Source organism: Microcebus murinus, chromosome 9 (assembly GCF_040939455.1).
Source record: "Microcebus murinus isolate Inina chromosome 9, M.murinus_Inina_mat1.0, whole genome shotgun sequence".
Lineage (NCBI taxonomy): Eukaryota > Metazoa > Chordata > Mammalia > Primates > Cheirogaleidae > Microcebus > Microcebus murinus.
Window position 1 is genome coordinate 20,725,733 of NC_134112.1, and position 15,990 is coordinate 20,741,722.

At 40.8% G+C, this 15,990-nt stretch overlaps 1 protein-coding gene across 3 annotated transcripts in view; it reads left to right on the top strand.

Annotated features, from left to right (window-relative positions):
* The window catches only part of PDE1C (phosphodiesterase 1C), a 521,012-nt gene that overhangs the window by 110,418 nt on the left and 394,604 nt on the right, over positions 1–15,990 (top strand). For all 3 annotated transcript variants that reach the window (XM_076006325.1, XM_076006322.1, XM_076006323.1), the window contains exon 3: positions 13,239–13,410. In XM_076006325.1, the coding sequence (XP_075862440.1) occupies positions 13,239–13,410 (172 nt within the window). The remainder of the gene's footprint in view (positions 1–13,238; positions 13,411–15,990) is intronic.

Consider the following 15,990-nt stretch of genomic DNA (forward strand, 5'->3'; position numbering starts at 1 on the left):
CTCAATACTGTTGCATTGGGGATTAATGCCCTGAGCAGTGAGCTCTGAGGTCCTATGGGTGCCCTGGGCCCCTCCCTTGAAACCATTCTGCCCACAAGACCCTGATACCCTGGATCTGTGAGGGGAGGGGAAGCCTCAGAGATTTCCAAAATGCCTTAGGTGTCATTCTCCCACTGTCTTGGTGAGTAGCATCTGGCCTCCTTCTATCCATACTCATCTCTTTATCAAAAGAATACTTGGCTACATCTTTGTCTTCTCTCTTAAACACTTTTTTATTCTTTACGTGGCTAGGCTGAGAATTTTCCAAACCTTTATATTCTGCTTCCCTTTTAATTACAAATTCTGTCTTTAACAATTTCTTTTTTCTTGCATTTTACTCTAAGCAATTGAGAGAATTCATGCAGCACCCTGAACACTTTGCTGGTTAGAGATTTCTTATGACAAATATCCTATTTCCTTACTCTACAATTCTGCCTTCCACAAAGTACTAGGACATGGACATAATTCAACCAAGTTCTTTGCCACTTTGTAATGAGGATGAGTTTTCCTTGATTTTCCAGTGAGATATTCCTCATTTCCATCTGAGACCTCATCAGAATGGCCTTTCCTATCCATATTTCTACCAACATTAGGTTCATGACCATTTAGATAATCTTTAAGACTGAAGCTCTCTCTATAGCCCTCTTTCTCTGATCCCTCACTAGATTCACCCTTAATGCTCCATTCATGGTAATTCAGACTTTTTCCAGCATTCATTTCAAAGCTGTTACTGCCTCTACACTCTACCCAGTTCCAGAGCTGCTTCCATGTTGTCAATCATTTGTTATAGAAAAAGACTCCATTTCTCTGGTACCGATTTCTTAGTCTCTTTGTACTGCTATAACAACATATCTAAGACTGGCTAATTTATAAAAAACAGAAATTTATTTCTCAAAGTTGGGGAGACTGAGTGTCTAAGACCAAGGTGCAGGCAGGTAAAGTGTCTGGTGAGAGTGGAAGGGACATAAGAGATGAAAGGGGACCATACTCTTTCCTTCAAGCCCTTTTATAAGGGCACCTAATCCCATTCATGAGGGCAGAGCCCTCAAGACTCAGTCACCTCCTAAAGGCCACACCTTTTAATACTATTGCATTGGGAATTTAGTAAAACAGGTTAATCTAACAAGATAACTCAGAAATAAATCCTAATGTCCTTGAGAATTTAGAATACATCATCACAGCTTAAATTGGATTTTCACATTTTGATGGGGGAATCCTCTTCCCCACCCCTAATATGTATGATACCGAGTTAAATTTTCAAATCTTTTTTAAATTGCAGGAGACAGAATTCCTGAAAAGTTTCTGAAACCAAGAATTAGTATGTTGAAAACAACAATCAGTATCTACATCACTGATTTATGATATTCAAAGTATCATTGACACTTTATTTTTTGTACTATCATTATTGTTTTGTTTTAGCGAGCATCAGGCTGTTTATCTGGGCTTTATTACGTTCTTGCTTGATTCCTATGTACCCCAGCCCCAATTTTCCTACCCACTGGGAATTTTGGGAGCCTTGTTTTCCCAGAGAGGGAGGAAAGCTACAAACCCATGTCACAGATATTTTGAGAACCACTGAGAGTTTCCAGTAATGTTTTTCCCTCTCCTTTATGGAGAATAAAATCTCTTCCTTTCTCTGAGCTTTGCAGGACTCTAAATTTTCAGCTTTCTGCCATTATAGTCTTTGTGTGTTCTCATACAGAACTGAACTGATAAGTCACTTGTCAGATTTAAATGGGATTAGCACATCACCTTGGGCTCCCCCTGCCAGCAGTTTATCAGGCTGCCACCATTAGCCACACTAGGAAATGGATCTGTAGTTGTTTCTGATTTAGATTCTTCTCATCTCATTTTCTTGCTTTCTTGTCTTTTCTCAACCCATTAAGTTCACGTTGTATTATTTATCCTTCCCTACAGTCTGAACTTTCTTCTTGAAAGGAAACTGCAAACTGCTTCATGCAAGAGACTAAGTCAAGTCAGGACTCTTGCTTAGTTATTTATTATTACTTATTTCATATGTATAAGGTTGTATGTTTCATATTCAGAAATGTAGGATGATACTGTGCTTGCTCTACACTTATGTGTATGTTTATTTGCTCATTAATAAAGTAATAAACACAGTGCAAGTATTACACAGAGCCCTGGATTAGGAGAATGAGAATTTGGGGTTCAAAGTAATCTGTTGTTGTCTAACTCTCTGTGATCTAGGTTATTTGATCTCTTGGCGCCTTAACGTCTGAATGTTCAATAATGTTTCAGTAATACTTACTTTGAAGCGGCGGTTTGATGATTAAGTAAGCTAACACAGGTGAAGGCATCATGACACGCTCTTAGCAAGTACTGAACAAATGTTCATTTCATCTGAATCTGAGCACTTGTTCTCACGATGAGCTTGGTGGTACAGATGCTGCTACTGGAGTTTGAGTCTGGAGGATTTATAATCAGTCTGGAGGGTTTATGGGGTACATGAAAAGTTGTCTTTGTGAAAAGAAGGGAGAGGATTTATGGCCAGCACAGAGGGGGAGATAACAGGAAAGGAGAATGTAGTAGGCACTGAACAAGCATCAGGAACGAGGCAAAGGAGAGAGGAAAGCAGGGTGGGGAGAAGCAGTGAGATGGAGTGGGCTGAACGTGGTTGCTCAGGGTCTGCACCTGAGCCTCATTATTTTTGGTATCCCGAAGGCTTAGTTTACCTATGATTTCCCTCATGGGGTTTTTGATATTATTGAGAAAGACCTGTGTGACTCTGTCTGTTTCTGTATTTTTGCCTCTATTTAGTCAGAAACATTTCATGCTTTTAAAATCGGCTTAAAATAAATCAGAGCAGGGGAATTTTTATTTTTCATTTAGTCAGAGCAGACCTTTCCAGTGCCCCTGGAGAGTATTCTGCCCACGTCTGTGGAGAATCAGAGGAAGAGTTCTTTTCCACTTGCTCAGAGTTCAAAGAGGTGAGGATTTGCTCCAAAAAACTCCAACCAAATCGAGTCGGAGTGAGCCATGGCAGAGGCCCATTGTGATCCTTCTAAGGCAGGAATGAGGAGCAGATGGGATTCTGGCTGTATTTTCTAGGACACAAAAGCTATGTGGATACCCTGTATATCGGGCACCTCTTGGGCCTGCCTTCACCTCCTCTTGGCCCTAGTTTTAAGCTCCAGCTGCACTGTTTTCTCCCAGTTTCTGCCCCGGGATCCTCTGATGATGTGGGAATTGCCGCACAGTCATGGCAAACCCAGGAGGGCAAGGAATGAACACCCTTTGCAGTTACCCTTGTTGGGGGGATGAGAGCCCACACATAAATGCTCCCTCTTCCATTCCTCAGGGGGATAATTCTGAGCGTCATGCGCAGCTCCTCTGAGGATCCCCTTAGAACCCAGCCCCAGCTGCCCTGATAGGTTTTATTATCAATTAGGTATAGTAAAGCCTATAGATCAGAAAGCACTGGGGTTGTCACGAGACAGGAGTGGGCACTGTGGGGAAAAGCCTTACCCTGGTTTCCGTAGGAAGGGATAGGTGAGCCAGTGCAAGCAGCCTAGGATTGGCTAGTTCAGATAATTTCAGTGCCCCTGGGGTACTGAGGGCAGATGGATAGTGGCCAGGAGGGTGAAAGCCCTGTAGGGAGGTGGTTGGAGTGTGGACTCTGGATTGGTTGGTTTGTATTTGAAAAGCACACGCCTAGGAGGAGGGCTTCTCTTTAGGCAGTGGAGGGGACAGGTGAGGCAGGAGGCTAAGACAAGGTGACTGAGGCATATTGTTGGGTTTTCTGGAACACGGCGTGTTGAACATATGCATGTAGGCAGATGTTGGAGCATGGAGTTTACAGAGCTAGAGATACGGTTAATCCACCCACAGGCATGACAACTCAATCTTGCACCTGTATCTTGGCTTTCCTTTGTTATCCCCTGATTTAATCTCCTTGTCCTCCTCTCTTGCTTCTTGGAATCACTTCCAAAATAAACTACTTGCTGCAAGCTCTTGTCTCAGGGTCTGCTTTTCAGAAGGAAACTCAGTCAAGACCCTAAATTGGAAGCCATTCACAGTGGGCTGAGAAAGTCCCCATTTCTCTGTGCACAGTGGTATTCTTTGTTCACTCTTCTTAGTGTATTTCCTGTGATGTATTTTTTTACTTACAATTGTTGAAACTATTCTTACTCACCTTTCACCTTAAAGTGTTATTTTTACTTTTTGAAGAATAGTCTATAATTTATTAATTTATTCAGCAAACACTCCCTCTTGAAAACATTCAGGGCCTGCTGAGTTCATGCTGATAGTTCTAGTTCAAATCTAGCACCACGGGGTTCTTCTTCACCTTATTTCATTGCCTATTTTATTTTCCGTCTTGGGAAGTAAGAGCTCTGGTTCCCCACACCTTTACTATAGTTGCTCATTTGCTCTATTCTACAATATTCCTGATAGTTTAGAATTACTACTTTATTACCACCAACAACAAACCTCCTAAGGGAAGTTCAAGATTCTCTACTGTGTGTGTGCACACATGCATGCCTTGAGTTGATCTAAGAATGAACAGTAGGGGCACTGTATTCAGAAGATATTTAAAGTAAGTTTGCTTTCCATTATAGTTATGTTACTAATATACATAGTTAGGCTTGTTTATGTTTATATTCAATGTAAGGATTTAAAATTTTTTGTTGTTTTTTTATTAATAAAAATTTTTACATGTTAAAACATTATATCATTCAAAAGTAAGAACTATATACAAATGTGAAGTCTTTCTCTTACGTGTAATCTGTCTTTACTATTCCCAACCTATCTCCTGTAGGTAACCATTCTCATGGGTTCTGGTTCTTTCTTCTGTCTTTTTATAAAAATAAGCAAATATATTTTTCTTTGTTTCTTACCTAAGAGATAGCATGATATAGTCTTATGCATGTTGCTTTTCCCCCTATATCTTGGAAATCACTCCTTATCAGTTTACAGAGATCTTTCTCTTTGGGATATTAGTCAGTGGCATGGTAGTCCATTATATGAATGTACCATAGTGGCATTCAATTCAAGTGGCCACTAGAAGTAGTTAGGCTAATTGTAGGAGAATTTCTCAGGGGAGTGCCGTGGGCTACATGAGGACTTTGGTATTGTTAAAGGATAATTTTTAAAAATTTCATACAAAAATAATGTGAACATGTATCAAAGATCTTATTTAATTCACTGATTGATGAAGAAGCCAGTAAGATGTGTCAAATAGTTTGGAAGGAAATCCTAAGAGCAGAGAAATATATATAGCCCATTAGGAATATGGAAACGAATTTGCTTAGATGGAAACTGCCAAGACTCATTGATATCTACAGGGCAATAATTACATTCCATGGGACACAGATTACATTTCTATAGAAAAGAATGATTTGTATTACTCTCAGTTTTCTCTAATCTGCAGTATTGTAAAGTAGTTCCAAGATAATGAAAAGTAGAGATAGCCCAGATGAGTGAGCTAGGCAGGATATTGACTAAACTTTTTTTTTGTACATTTCAAAGACTTTAACTGTTTTTTTGGACAGTGTTTATGGAGGGGATGAAGTGGGGGTTAGGGGACAACTGATTCACTTTTCCAAAGATTGGCTCTGTTCTGAATAAGTCAGCAGCTGCCTTGTCTTTTTCTGCCCTTTCAAAGCATCTTGAGGGGAAGGACAGTACAGTGAAGGTTTCTGTAAGTCTTGAAGCATCCAGCACAAAGCTCGGAGGTGCTGGGCACTGTTCCGGAGCCCTGGGGGCACAAATATAAATCCCCTTTTATTGATGGTTGCCACAAATTGTTCCCCAGGCATAACCATCATTCTTACACCTTTTCATTTTGTATTGTGTTGTTCACCGGAAGCAGGCTCTTGTCAATAATTTCCCTTCTGAAAGAGATTAAAACAGAAATGAGGAAAATTATCCTCACAATGACCATGTTCTGCCAGCTTCCTGGACCTCTCTGGAGTTTGTGCCTGATGGCCAGGTTACAGGTGAGCTCTTATAATTAGATTCTTGTAGATGGAGCCTCAGTTCTCCTTAGTTACAGCCTTTATCCAATTGGATCATGTCTGGAACGCCTCAGAATGGAAATGGGGCCTTGCTATTTCTCTTCTTTAAACGTTTTGTTATTATTTTAGTTTTCTCATTATTGTTCGAGTTTGGCAAGAAGAGTAATTTTTTGTTGTTGTTTATGTCATCATCATGCTGTGAAAATTTTTGTTCTCTCAGTCATGATAGAAGTGCTTACTGAACTATAGTATTCTCATTTTACTCATGTAGTCATCATCTGCATGCTTTCTGCTCATGAGTGTGGGGAAGATCTTTTGTCTGTATTTTCTGTCTTAAAACACAGCTTTTCAGAACATGATTCAACTGTGGCCCACATGGGAGTTGCAGCTCCAGCATTTTCTGTTGGTATCACAGTCTACTTGGCTGCCCAAACAGAAACATCAGTCTCTCTTGACATTTCTCTCTTCTTTGTCTTCTACATCCAGTCAGTCACCAAGTGCTATTGATTCTACTCACTCATCTCTCAAAACCACCATTTTCTCTCTGTCTTCGCTATCACTGGCCTTTTCTAGACCCCTCTATTCTTCACGGCTGGTTTGCCTTCTCGCTGATCACCCCAGGTCTAGGCTCATGCATGCCTCCCAAGTGGAACGTCTTCTGCATTCCTAGTTCCCAACATTTTCTTGAACAGAGACACCCTTCCCTTTTTAAGTTAAAAACAAAACAAAACACAGAAATCAAGTTGGTGGGCGGGGAGGAAGGGATGGGTGAATTCACACCTAACGGGTAGGTGCAATGCACCCTATCTGGGTGAAGGGCACACTTAAAACTTTGACTCAGGCTATATAAAAGTAAATTATGTAACCAAAACGTGTTTACCCCTGTAATATTCTGAAATAAAAAAATAAAAACAAAACAAAAAAAATCATGGGCCACCCCATGGTAATAATTGTTCTCTGGGCCCTCAAAGGTCAAGAGAAATCTGGGCCATTTCCATTTGTTGTTTTCCAGAATATTAAAAAAAAAAGAAAAAGAAATACCAAAATAAACTATAAGAAATTGTGGCATGTTTTAAATGCTCGTATTTAACAATTTAATAATTCTGACAGGAGAAAAGTATACAAGATAATTATGCCTTTCACAAAATAATTGGGGGATTTATTAAAATATCAATTTCTAGTGCCTTACAGATGCCACAATTTGGATAAGGGGAAATATCTTTATGTTATGTGATAAGCATATATGTATCATTTAGGAATACAGTTGGCTGCAAACAACTGAAGACCTAAGAGTGTAATAAGTAGATATTTAATTTTCTCACATCAAGACGTCTGGAGGTGGGGGAGAGCAGGGCAGCTGTTCAACTGTGTTGTTGGGGACCCAGGTTCTTTCAACCTTCCCACTCATCCTTATCTAAGATACAGGCTTTTGTCATGATGTTTGCCATCTCTTGGTCACAAGATGGCTGCTACAGCTCCAGCACCATGTCCACCTTTCAGCAAGAAGAAGAAAGAAGGGAAAAGAGGGAAAGGCAAAGTTTAAAGCAACAAAAATTCTTTTTGAGACACTAGCCTCAGGAGTTTCCGCCTGTATTTCACTGGCCAGAATTGGACTGTTCAGCCATGCTACCATGTTTATTTGCCATAATTGTAACACATGATTAGCTGCAGCAGTAAAGGAGGCTGGGAAATTGAGAACAGGCATACATTATTTTATTGTGCTTCACTATATTGTGCTTTGGAGGGCATTGCATTTTTTACAAATTGAAAGTTTGTGGCAACCCTGTGTTGAGCAAATTTGTCAGCACCATTGTTCCAGTAGCATGTGCTCACTTTGTGTCTTTCTGTTACTTTTTGGTAATTCTCACAGTATTTCAAACTTTTTCATTATTATTTTATCTGTTATGATGATCTGTGATCAGTGATCTTTAATGATACTACTGTAATTGTTTTGGGGTGCCAGGCACCACACCAAACTTAACTGATGAATGATGGGTGTGTTCTGACTGTTCCACTCATTGGCCATTACCCCATTTCTCTCCCTCTTCTAAGGCCTCACTCTTCCCTGGGACACGACAATGTTGAAATTAGGCCAATTAATAACCCTACACTGGCTTTTAAAGGTTCAAGTAAAATGATTAAGTTTAGTGAGGGAGGAAATTTAAAAGCTGAGATAGGCTGAAAGCTAGGCCTCTTACACAAACAGTTAGCCAAGTTGTGAATGCGAAGGAAAAGTTCTTAAAGGAAATTGGAAGGGCTACTCCAGTGAACACATGAATAAGAAAGCTAAACAGCCTTATTGCTGATATGGAGAAAGTTTGAGTGGTCTGGAGAGAAGATCAAACCAGCCACAATATTCCTTTAAGTCAAAGCCTAATGCAGAGCAAGGCTCCTTTTCTTTAATTCTGTGTAGGCTGAGAGAGGTGAGGAAGCTATAAAGGAAAAGTTGGAAGCTAGCAGAAGTTGGTTCATGAAGTTTAAGGAAAGAAGCTGTGTTCATAACATAAAAGTGCAAAATGAAGCAGCTGTGTATAAGCTAAGGCAAGTTATCGGGTTATCTAAGACCATTGATGAAGGTGGCCACACTAAACAGCAAATTTTCAATATGAACCAAACAGCCTTATACTGGAAGAAGATGCCATTTAGGACTTTCATAGGTATAGAGAAGAAGTTAATGCCTGGCTTCAAAGTTTCAAAGGACAGGGTGACTCTCTCGTTAGGGCCTAATGCAGTTGGTGACTTTAAGTTGAAGCCAGTGCTCATTGACCATTCTGGAAATCTTAGGGCCTTTAAGAATTATGCTAAATCTACTCTGTCTATGCCAGGCGTCCTCAAACTACGGCCTGCGGGCCACATGCCGCCCATCTAGGACATTTATTTGGGCCGAGGGGTGATTTTGCTTATTAGCATTTTTTAGTGATAAAATATTTTTATTAAGATATGTGCATTTTTAAGATATAATGCTATTGCACACTTAATAGATTATAGTATCATGTTAAGCAGAACTTTTATATGCACTGGGAAACTAAAAAATTTGTATGACCCACTTTATTGTGATATTGGCTTTATTATGGTGGTCTGGAACGGAACACATGCCATCTCTGAGGTGTGCATGTCTGTTGTTTTCTAGCCTTTTTGGAAGAGGAAGGCAAGCAAAAGGGGAGTTGGGAATTAATATTAATTGAATCCTACATGTAGCTTCCACCCCAGTCTTCTTTTAAACCTGTCAGTGTGTCTTTGCAGCTGCTGGTACATCCTTTGGAGGTGTCATCCCCTGCCCATTTGGGATCCCTAGTGCAGAAGTGGCTTGGGTCTCACGATCCTTCTGATTCACAGACTGAGAAAATGGTGAAAAATCTATTATGGATTCATCAATGCTTTTAAATGAATTTGAAGTGTTACTAATCACATCTACATATATTTAAAAATATTAATCCCATATTTATGTTGTAGATGTTGTTATCTCACCTACAGATAAAATGCCTGGCACCCATGGGTTCACAGAGCCCTCCCTGCTGCTCGTCACAGGTTCCTGCTCTGCAGCACGCCAGTCTCCTTTCTGAAACACAGATGTGGCTGTGTCACAACAACCTTGCTCAAAACTCTTTCATTTGTTTTGTGCCTATAGGAGAGATTCTAAGATGATTAGCGTTGTATTCAAGGCACTTTGCAACTGGCTCAACTAGCCTGTGACCTTCTCTCTGGACACTGCCCCTTCTCACTGGTCTCCAGCTTCAATAAGTGGCTTTGTTACACCTTTGAGCCTTTGCACATGCTGTGTGGGCTGATCGTTCTTCCCTCTCTTCCCCACCTGCTGCAGAGCTGCTCACGCTTTAGATCATCTTAGATGTCAGGTTCTCTGTGTAGCTTTCCCCAGGGCCTTGAGGCGGAGCAGGTGAGCCTTCCTCTGGCTCCCATGGTGCTTTGTTTGCCCCTTAGAGTTATGGTGCATTGCCCGTTCACTGTGATTGCTTGTGGGTTTTCTTGGGAATCAGTCTCATTCATCTTTGTATTTCTAGGGCCAAGAACAGAACCTGGCACATTGAGGGAATTCGATATGTGTTTATTGAATGAATGAATACATGAAGGAATGAAGGGGAATGTGCAGGGAGTTTATTGTGAGGCCTTCACTTAGATCAAATTTGAGAAAACAGGATGCTACTCTTTTTCTTCCTTCTAGAACCAGACTGTTATTAACATGGAACAGACCTTCATTAGCAAAGAACCAGACCTTCATTAATAGGACCAGATCTTATTAAGATATACAAGGGCTGTCTGGAAAATATCCAGCCACTGTTTATGTAACGAGAACGGTTTGTGCAACGTATTACATGGCTGGATGCTTTCCTGACAGCCCTTTTATGTTTAGGGCTTTAAAAGAAAAAAAAAAAAGGTGTCTTCTATTTCAGGGGTTTGAGGGATTTGCTTCCTGACACTGATGTGCTTTAATTTTCTCTTGATTGACACAAAAGTAGTTTGGGTGGATACCTGTGGGGGAGTGGTCAGTCAAGGCATGGGCATTAAAAAGGTTGTTTCCTGACCCTTGGGTGTCCTTGCTGCAGGCTCAGGGAACTGCATGAGGAGCTCTCCATTGTGTGTGAAGTTCTTTTGATCTTAGTGGTGCAACAAAGCAGGGTGATTTCCTCTGTGGGGGGTCGCAGATGGCTGGTCAGGGTCTTGGGGAGGTACCCCCATGTGCATACAAATCTATTCTCTACCTGCCTATCCCTTGCACAGTGAGTGTCAGCTGGCACTGCTTCTCACTCCTCCACGCACATACCTCGGGCCTCATAAAGAGCTTTTGTGTGAATTAGAAAATCCAACTCCCTCTGCATGGACACAGCTCCATGGGTGCACGGCTTGGCAACCTGACAGAGTCTTTGTGCAGAGGTAAAATCTTTCTTTTATCTGGGCAGAGCAGCACAAACACATGGCGATTGCTTAATGTTAATGGTAATACCCTCTGACTCTACTTAAAAAAAAAAATTGCTCATGAGCTTTTTGTAATATTCATTAGTTCATTTTTTATTTGTGATTTATTATTTTTATTTATTTACTTTTATTTTTATACATTTTTATTTTAGAAAATTTTTAGAAAGTTTTAGTTTAGAAGATTTACAGAGAAATTACAAAGATAATAATATAAAGAGATCTCATGTACCCCGCACGTAATTTCCTCTATGATTAACCGCTTACATTAGCATGGTACATTCGTAACAATTAATGAACTAATATCAATACATTATTATTAGCTAAAGTCCATGCATTATTCAGATGTCTTTAGTTTTTACTCAGTGTCCTTGTTAAGTTCAGGATCCTATCCAGGACACCACATTATAGTTAGTCATCATGTCTTCTTAGGCTCCTCTGGCTGTGACAGTTTTTCACGTTTTCCTAGTTCCTCGGTATCCACAGGGGATTGGTTCTAGGACCTCTGCAGATACCAAAATCCATGCATGCTCAAGCTCCTGATATGAAATGGTTTCGTATTTGTGTAGAAGGAACACATATCCTTCTGTATAGTTTAAATCATCTCTAGATTACTTATAGTACCTAGTACTGTGTGAATTCTGCATAAACAGTTGTTTTACTGTATTGTTTAGGGTATGATGACAAGGAAAAAAAGTTTGTGCATGTTCAGTATGGACATAATTTTTTTCCTGAATATTTTTGATCTGCCGTTGGTTGAATCCATGGGTGCGGAACCCACGGATAGAGAAGGTCCCTGCATCTGATACCCTTGACAGTTTTGAAGAGTACTGGTCAGGTGTTTTGTAGTATGTTCCTCAGTTGGGATTTGTCTGATGTTTTACCCCTGACTAGACTAGACTGGGTGTTTGAATAGGTTTTATTATTATTATTATTTAGGTATGGCAAGGCCAACAGAGCAATGACTGCCATTGTAAAGATAGTTTCTTACACTTGCAAATACCAAGAGGGGTTCCACCTCATACCACGGGGCAGAGGGAGCCATCTGGGGAGGCCCTGCCATCAGGTGGCGGTAGGGTGGGTTGGGAGGGGGTACTGGGACTCAAGAGCCTTTATTGTGGTTTCCCCAGGAAGGAACAGGTGAGTCAGGGAAAGAAGGCTTAGGAATGGCTGGTTTGAATAACTTCAGGGGCTATGGAGCATGGAGGCTGTCTGGAACCTAGTAGTTGGGTACCTGGCTCTGGGGTGATTAGGGCAGCTGGACGGTGGCCAGGAGCGTGAAAGCCCTATACGGGAGGTGACTGGGGGTGTAGACTCTGCATTGGTTGGTTTGTATTTGAAAAGTGCAACCCTGAGAGGAGGACTGCTCTTGAGTAGTTGGGGGTGGGGAGATTAGGTCACAAGGGAGACAGGAGGCCCAGGTAGGGTGACTCAGGTACAGTATCAATTGTCCAGAGCTAGGTATTAATAGCTGTGTCTGGCATATGTGTGTCGGGAAGATGTTAAATTGCAAACTTTACAGAAGCTAGAAACATGCCTAATACATTGGGGTTATGTGTTTTGGGGAGGGAGGTCACAGAGCTGGAGTGTCATTTTCCTCACATCATGTCAAGGGTACATACTATCCGCACGACTTACCACTGTTGATGTTGGCCTGATCATGGGGCTCATTAGGCTCTACTTTTGTAGACACCATTTCCACTTGGTGCCCACTTTTAATGTTTATCTCATATATTTGAAGTGTTTCTAGAGGAGGATATCAATAAGCATGCAGTGTAATTTTCCTTGGGTCTTGATATGGCAGAAGAATCAACCTGTTGATGGTGAATTCTCGTTCTTGGAAGTGGGGTAGATGTCTCCATAGAATGGAGTCTTGACACGTGGGCCTCAGGCAAGCTGGGATCATGGGGGAGACTTGTGTCTGAAACTCCTCACTGTTCTGTAAAGAGGTAGTGCTTTGTGTACTTTCAACTGCTAAATAAACATCTAAGTAGATGCCTTTGGCTCTGTCAAGAGTTTGGGGCTGGTCACCACTGCCATGAGAAAAGATGTATCCATAATACTTTGTGATGAGTCACAATACTCAGAGTGTTAGCCTATTTTCTGCATATAAATGTGCAAATTCCTGGTTACTCCATAAGTTGCTTTACCTTCTGGAGCCCTCTGATGTTGGTGGAGATGATGAGAAATATATGAATTTCTCCGCTCTGCTTTGGCAAATCCTGAGTTGGGGAAGGCAGGACATGGAGTCAGTTGGTGATTTACCTGCACGTCTTTTTTTTCCTCATGCCTCAGGGTCTAAGTCACAGAACTGTCTGTGGAACTCCCTCATCGACGGGCTCACAGGGAACGTCAAGGAGAAGCCACGGCCAACGATTGTCCATGACCCCCGACCGCCAGAGGAAATCCTAGCAGATGAATTGCCGCAGCTGGATAGCCCGGAAGCCTTGGTGAAGACATCCTTCAGGTTTGGTGGATTGCAACACAGTTTGTTACTCCTTATCTGCTTGTGGAGTTGTTTCAATCCAGTTGGATGCATAGTCAGCGTGGCCAGAAAATTATCTCATTCCTTTGCACTGAGTAAATTAAAATTGACGAAGGAAGGTTGGAATCAATGCTAGCTGGACTCCTGGCTGGATTTCCTGAATGCAGTGAAGATTGTATTGGTGGTTAATTTGCTGTAGGCATTTAATTGGTATTGGCATTTAAATGCTGAGGCAAAGGATTGACTGATGTTGGCAATTTGAATTGGATTAATGAATCTTTTGCTTCAAAGGAGGATGAGGCATTAAGATAAGGGCCCAGAGAAAAGCACGTGGTGGGAATGAACTAAGGCCTGTGTCTTGAGTCTCTTGCTGGGGAAAGGTTGCCAGTTGTAAGAGATGTAGGAGCTGCTGCCGGCAGAAATGAAGTGAGAATCTTCTTGTACTGTTTCCCAGGTGGCTGTTTACGCTGTTCTTGTTCATTGTTTATAGTGTTGCTTCTTCCTGCAAAGGCCTCTTTTATTTTCCTTTGGTATTGTACTCCCTTTTCATTGTAACTCTGTCTCTTACCTTCTCACCTGTATTAAAAAAAAAATCAATCTGGGTATGAATGGGTGTAAAAGGTGATTTTTTTTTTTTTTCTGAATGAGTCTTTCAAACTCACTTTTTTTTTTTTTTCAAACTCACTTTCGAAACAGTACATACACAGTACTACTGGTATTGGAAATCAAGATTTAATCATTTTCCAGCTTGCCTTCCCCCCTCTTTTCTCCCTCTTACCTTAATTTAACTTTCACTTTTCTTCCTACTATGGACTTTCATATGCTCCACATGGTGAGCAGAACACATAAGCCTCATTTTCCTGCCCCCATAAACAATTCAGACAACTCTTGGAGCTCATGAAATATATTTTTAAAATGTGCTCTCTTTTGCATCTAGGTGATGTGTGTAATCACTCAGTAAAAGCCATTTCATTGCGTGAAGGTTCTTAGTGTAGATTGAATTATAGATGAGTTCTGAAAAGGAACGATGAATAAGGGTTTGGATTTCTTTATGCAGTGTGACGGATACACTGGCCAAACAAGAATTGCATGCAAATGTTTTTCTTATTCATACTAAGGGTTTGATTATTGTATTTTGAGGCTTTGAATAAAATAAAACCCACTCACCTAGAGAGAAGTACATCTTATGAACCTGTAATTCTCAGCAAGTGACTGGTGGAACAGGGGATGGTGAATGGCCCTTGGTCTATGTATCCTTACCTTGCAGCATCTCTTGTTGAGTCAGTCCCTTCCCACACAGTGTTTTCATAGTTACTCCTTCCACCCCAAACCAGGCTCATCATCTTCCTCAATGAACAGGTAAAGAGTTACTCTCATGAAAAGAACATCTTATTTGCTTGGCTAACTCCATTACCATCAGTGATTCTCTTTGCATGATCTTCCTGCTCTTTAATAGAGGGAATGTATTGATGCCCATGAACTTTATTTGATCTTCTAGTTGTATCATGTGTCAACATCAACATCTTGGTTCCTGAAAGAGATTGAATTATAATTTTTTTTAAAGTAAGGATTTATTTCTGGATCCTTATGATACTCCATGCAGTAGGAAGGACACAGCAGGAACAAATATGCCAACCCTTTATCAATTGAGGCTAGAAATCCGTTGGCATTGGTTATTTATCGGTATCCTTAATGTATCTGTGCGCTATTTTGGAACCATCCTTTCTTCCAGGAAAAATTGTTGATTTCAATGGCAATGTTAGATGGTAAATATTCTCTCATGAAGTTGTCCTTAACTGTGGTAGTCATGATCAGTTGTAAGATTTGTTGTGCCTAATTTACTACAAAGAAAGTACTCAAGTGTGGGAACAGTTTACTTATCAATTAATAAATCAGAGCAGAATTAAGGTTACCCCTGTAACCTTAATTTATTTTCAATATGCCTTTTAGATTGCAAAGAAAAGAATGAACTATAGTGAGATTTTAAATAATGCTTATAGGAGTGTGTCACTCATGTGTTCATTCCCTCACCCCACCACCATGTCACTGAAGAAGTGAAAAAACCTGAGAATTGCTGACTCACGTTAGTGACCTAGGAGAAAGGTGCATCATACTCTTATGTTTTCTAAATGAAGGAGTATATCGATGATCAGAGCTCTCAGTCCCTAAGATAACTCTTTTCACCACCAGGGAGTACAGTCTTCCCTCTACTGAGGTTGAGGTGTTGGGTTCTTCTCTCTGACTCTGAAATCCAGAGCCTCTCAGCCACCCTGCCCTGCATATTTGTGTGTGTGTGTATACATGCACTTATTGTAATTATTACATGTACACACACACGATTAGGGAATCTGCACATGTAATTGTTAACATCCTGCCCCTCTCAGTGTTGGAAGGTCTTGTTTGCTGAGAAAGGAGCACATGGTTCCCATGAATTTGGCACTGTCTGTTCTCTAACAGCTCTTCTGTAGGGGCATTACAGTTGAGTGATAGCTCAATAAAGGTAATTGATAGCATTGCTTACTCTCTTCTCATTATCCCTAGTCATATTTGGAGGGCATTTGG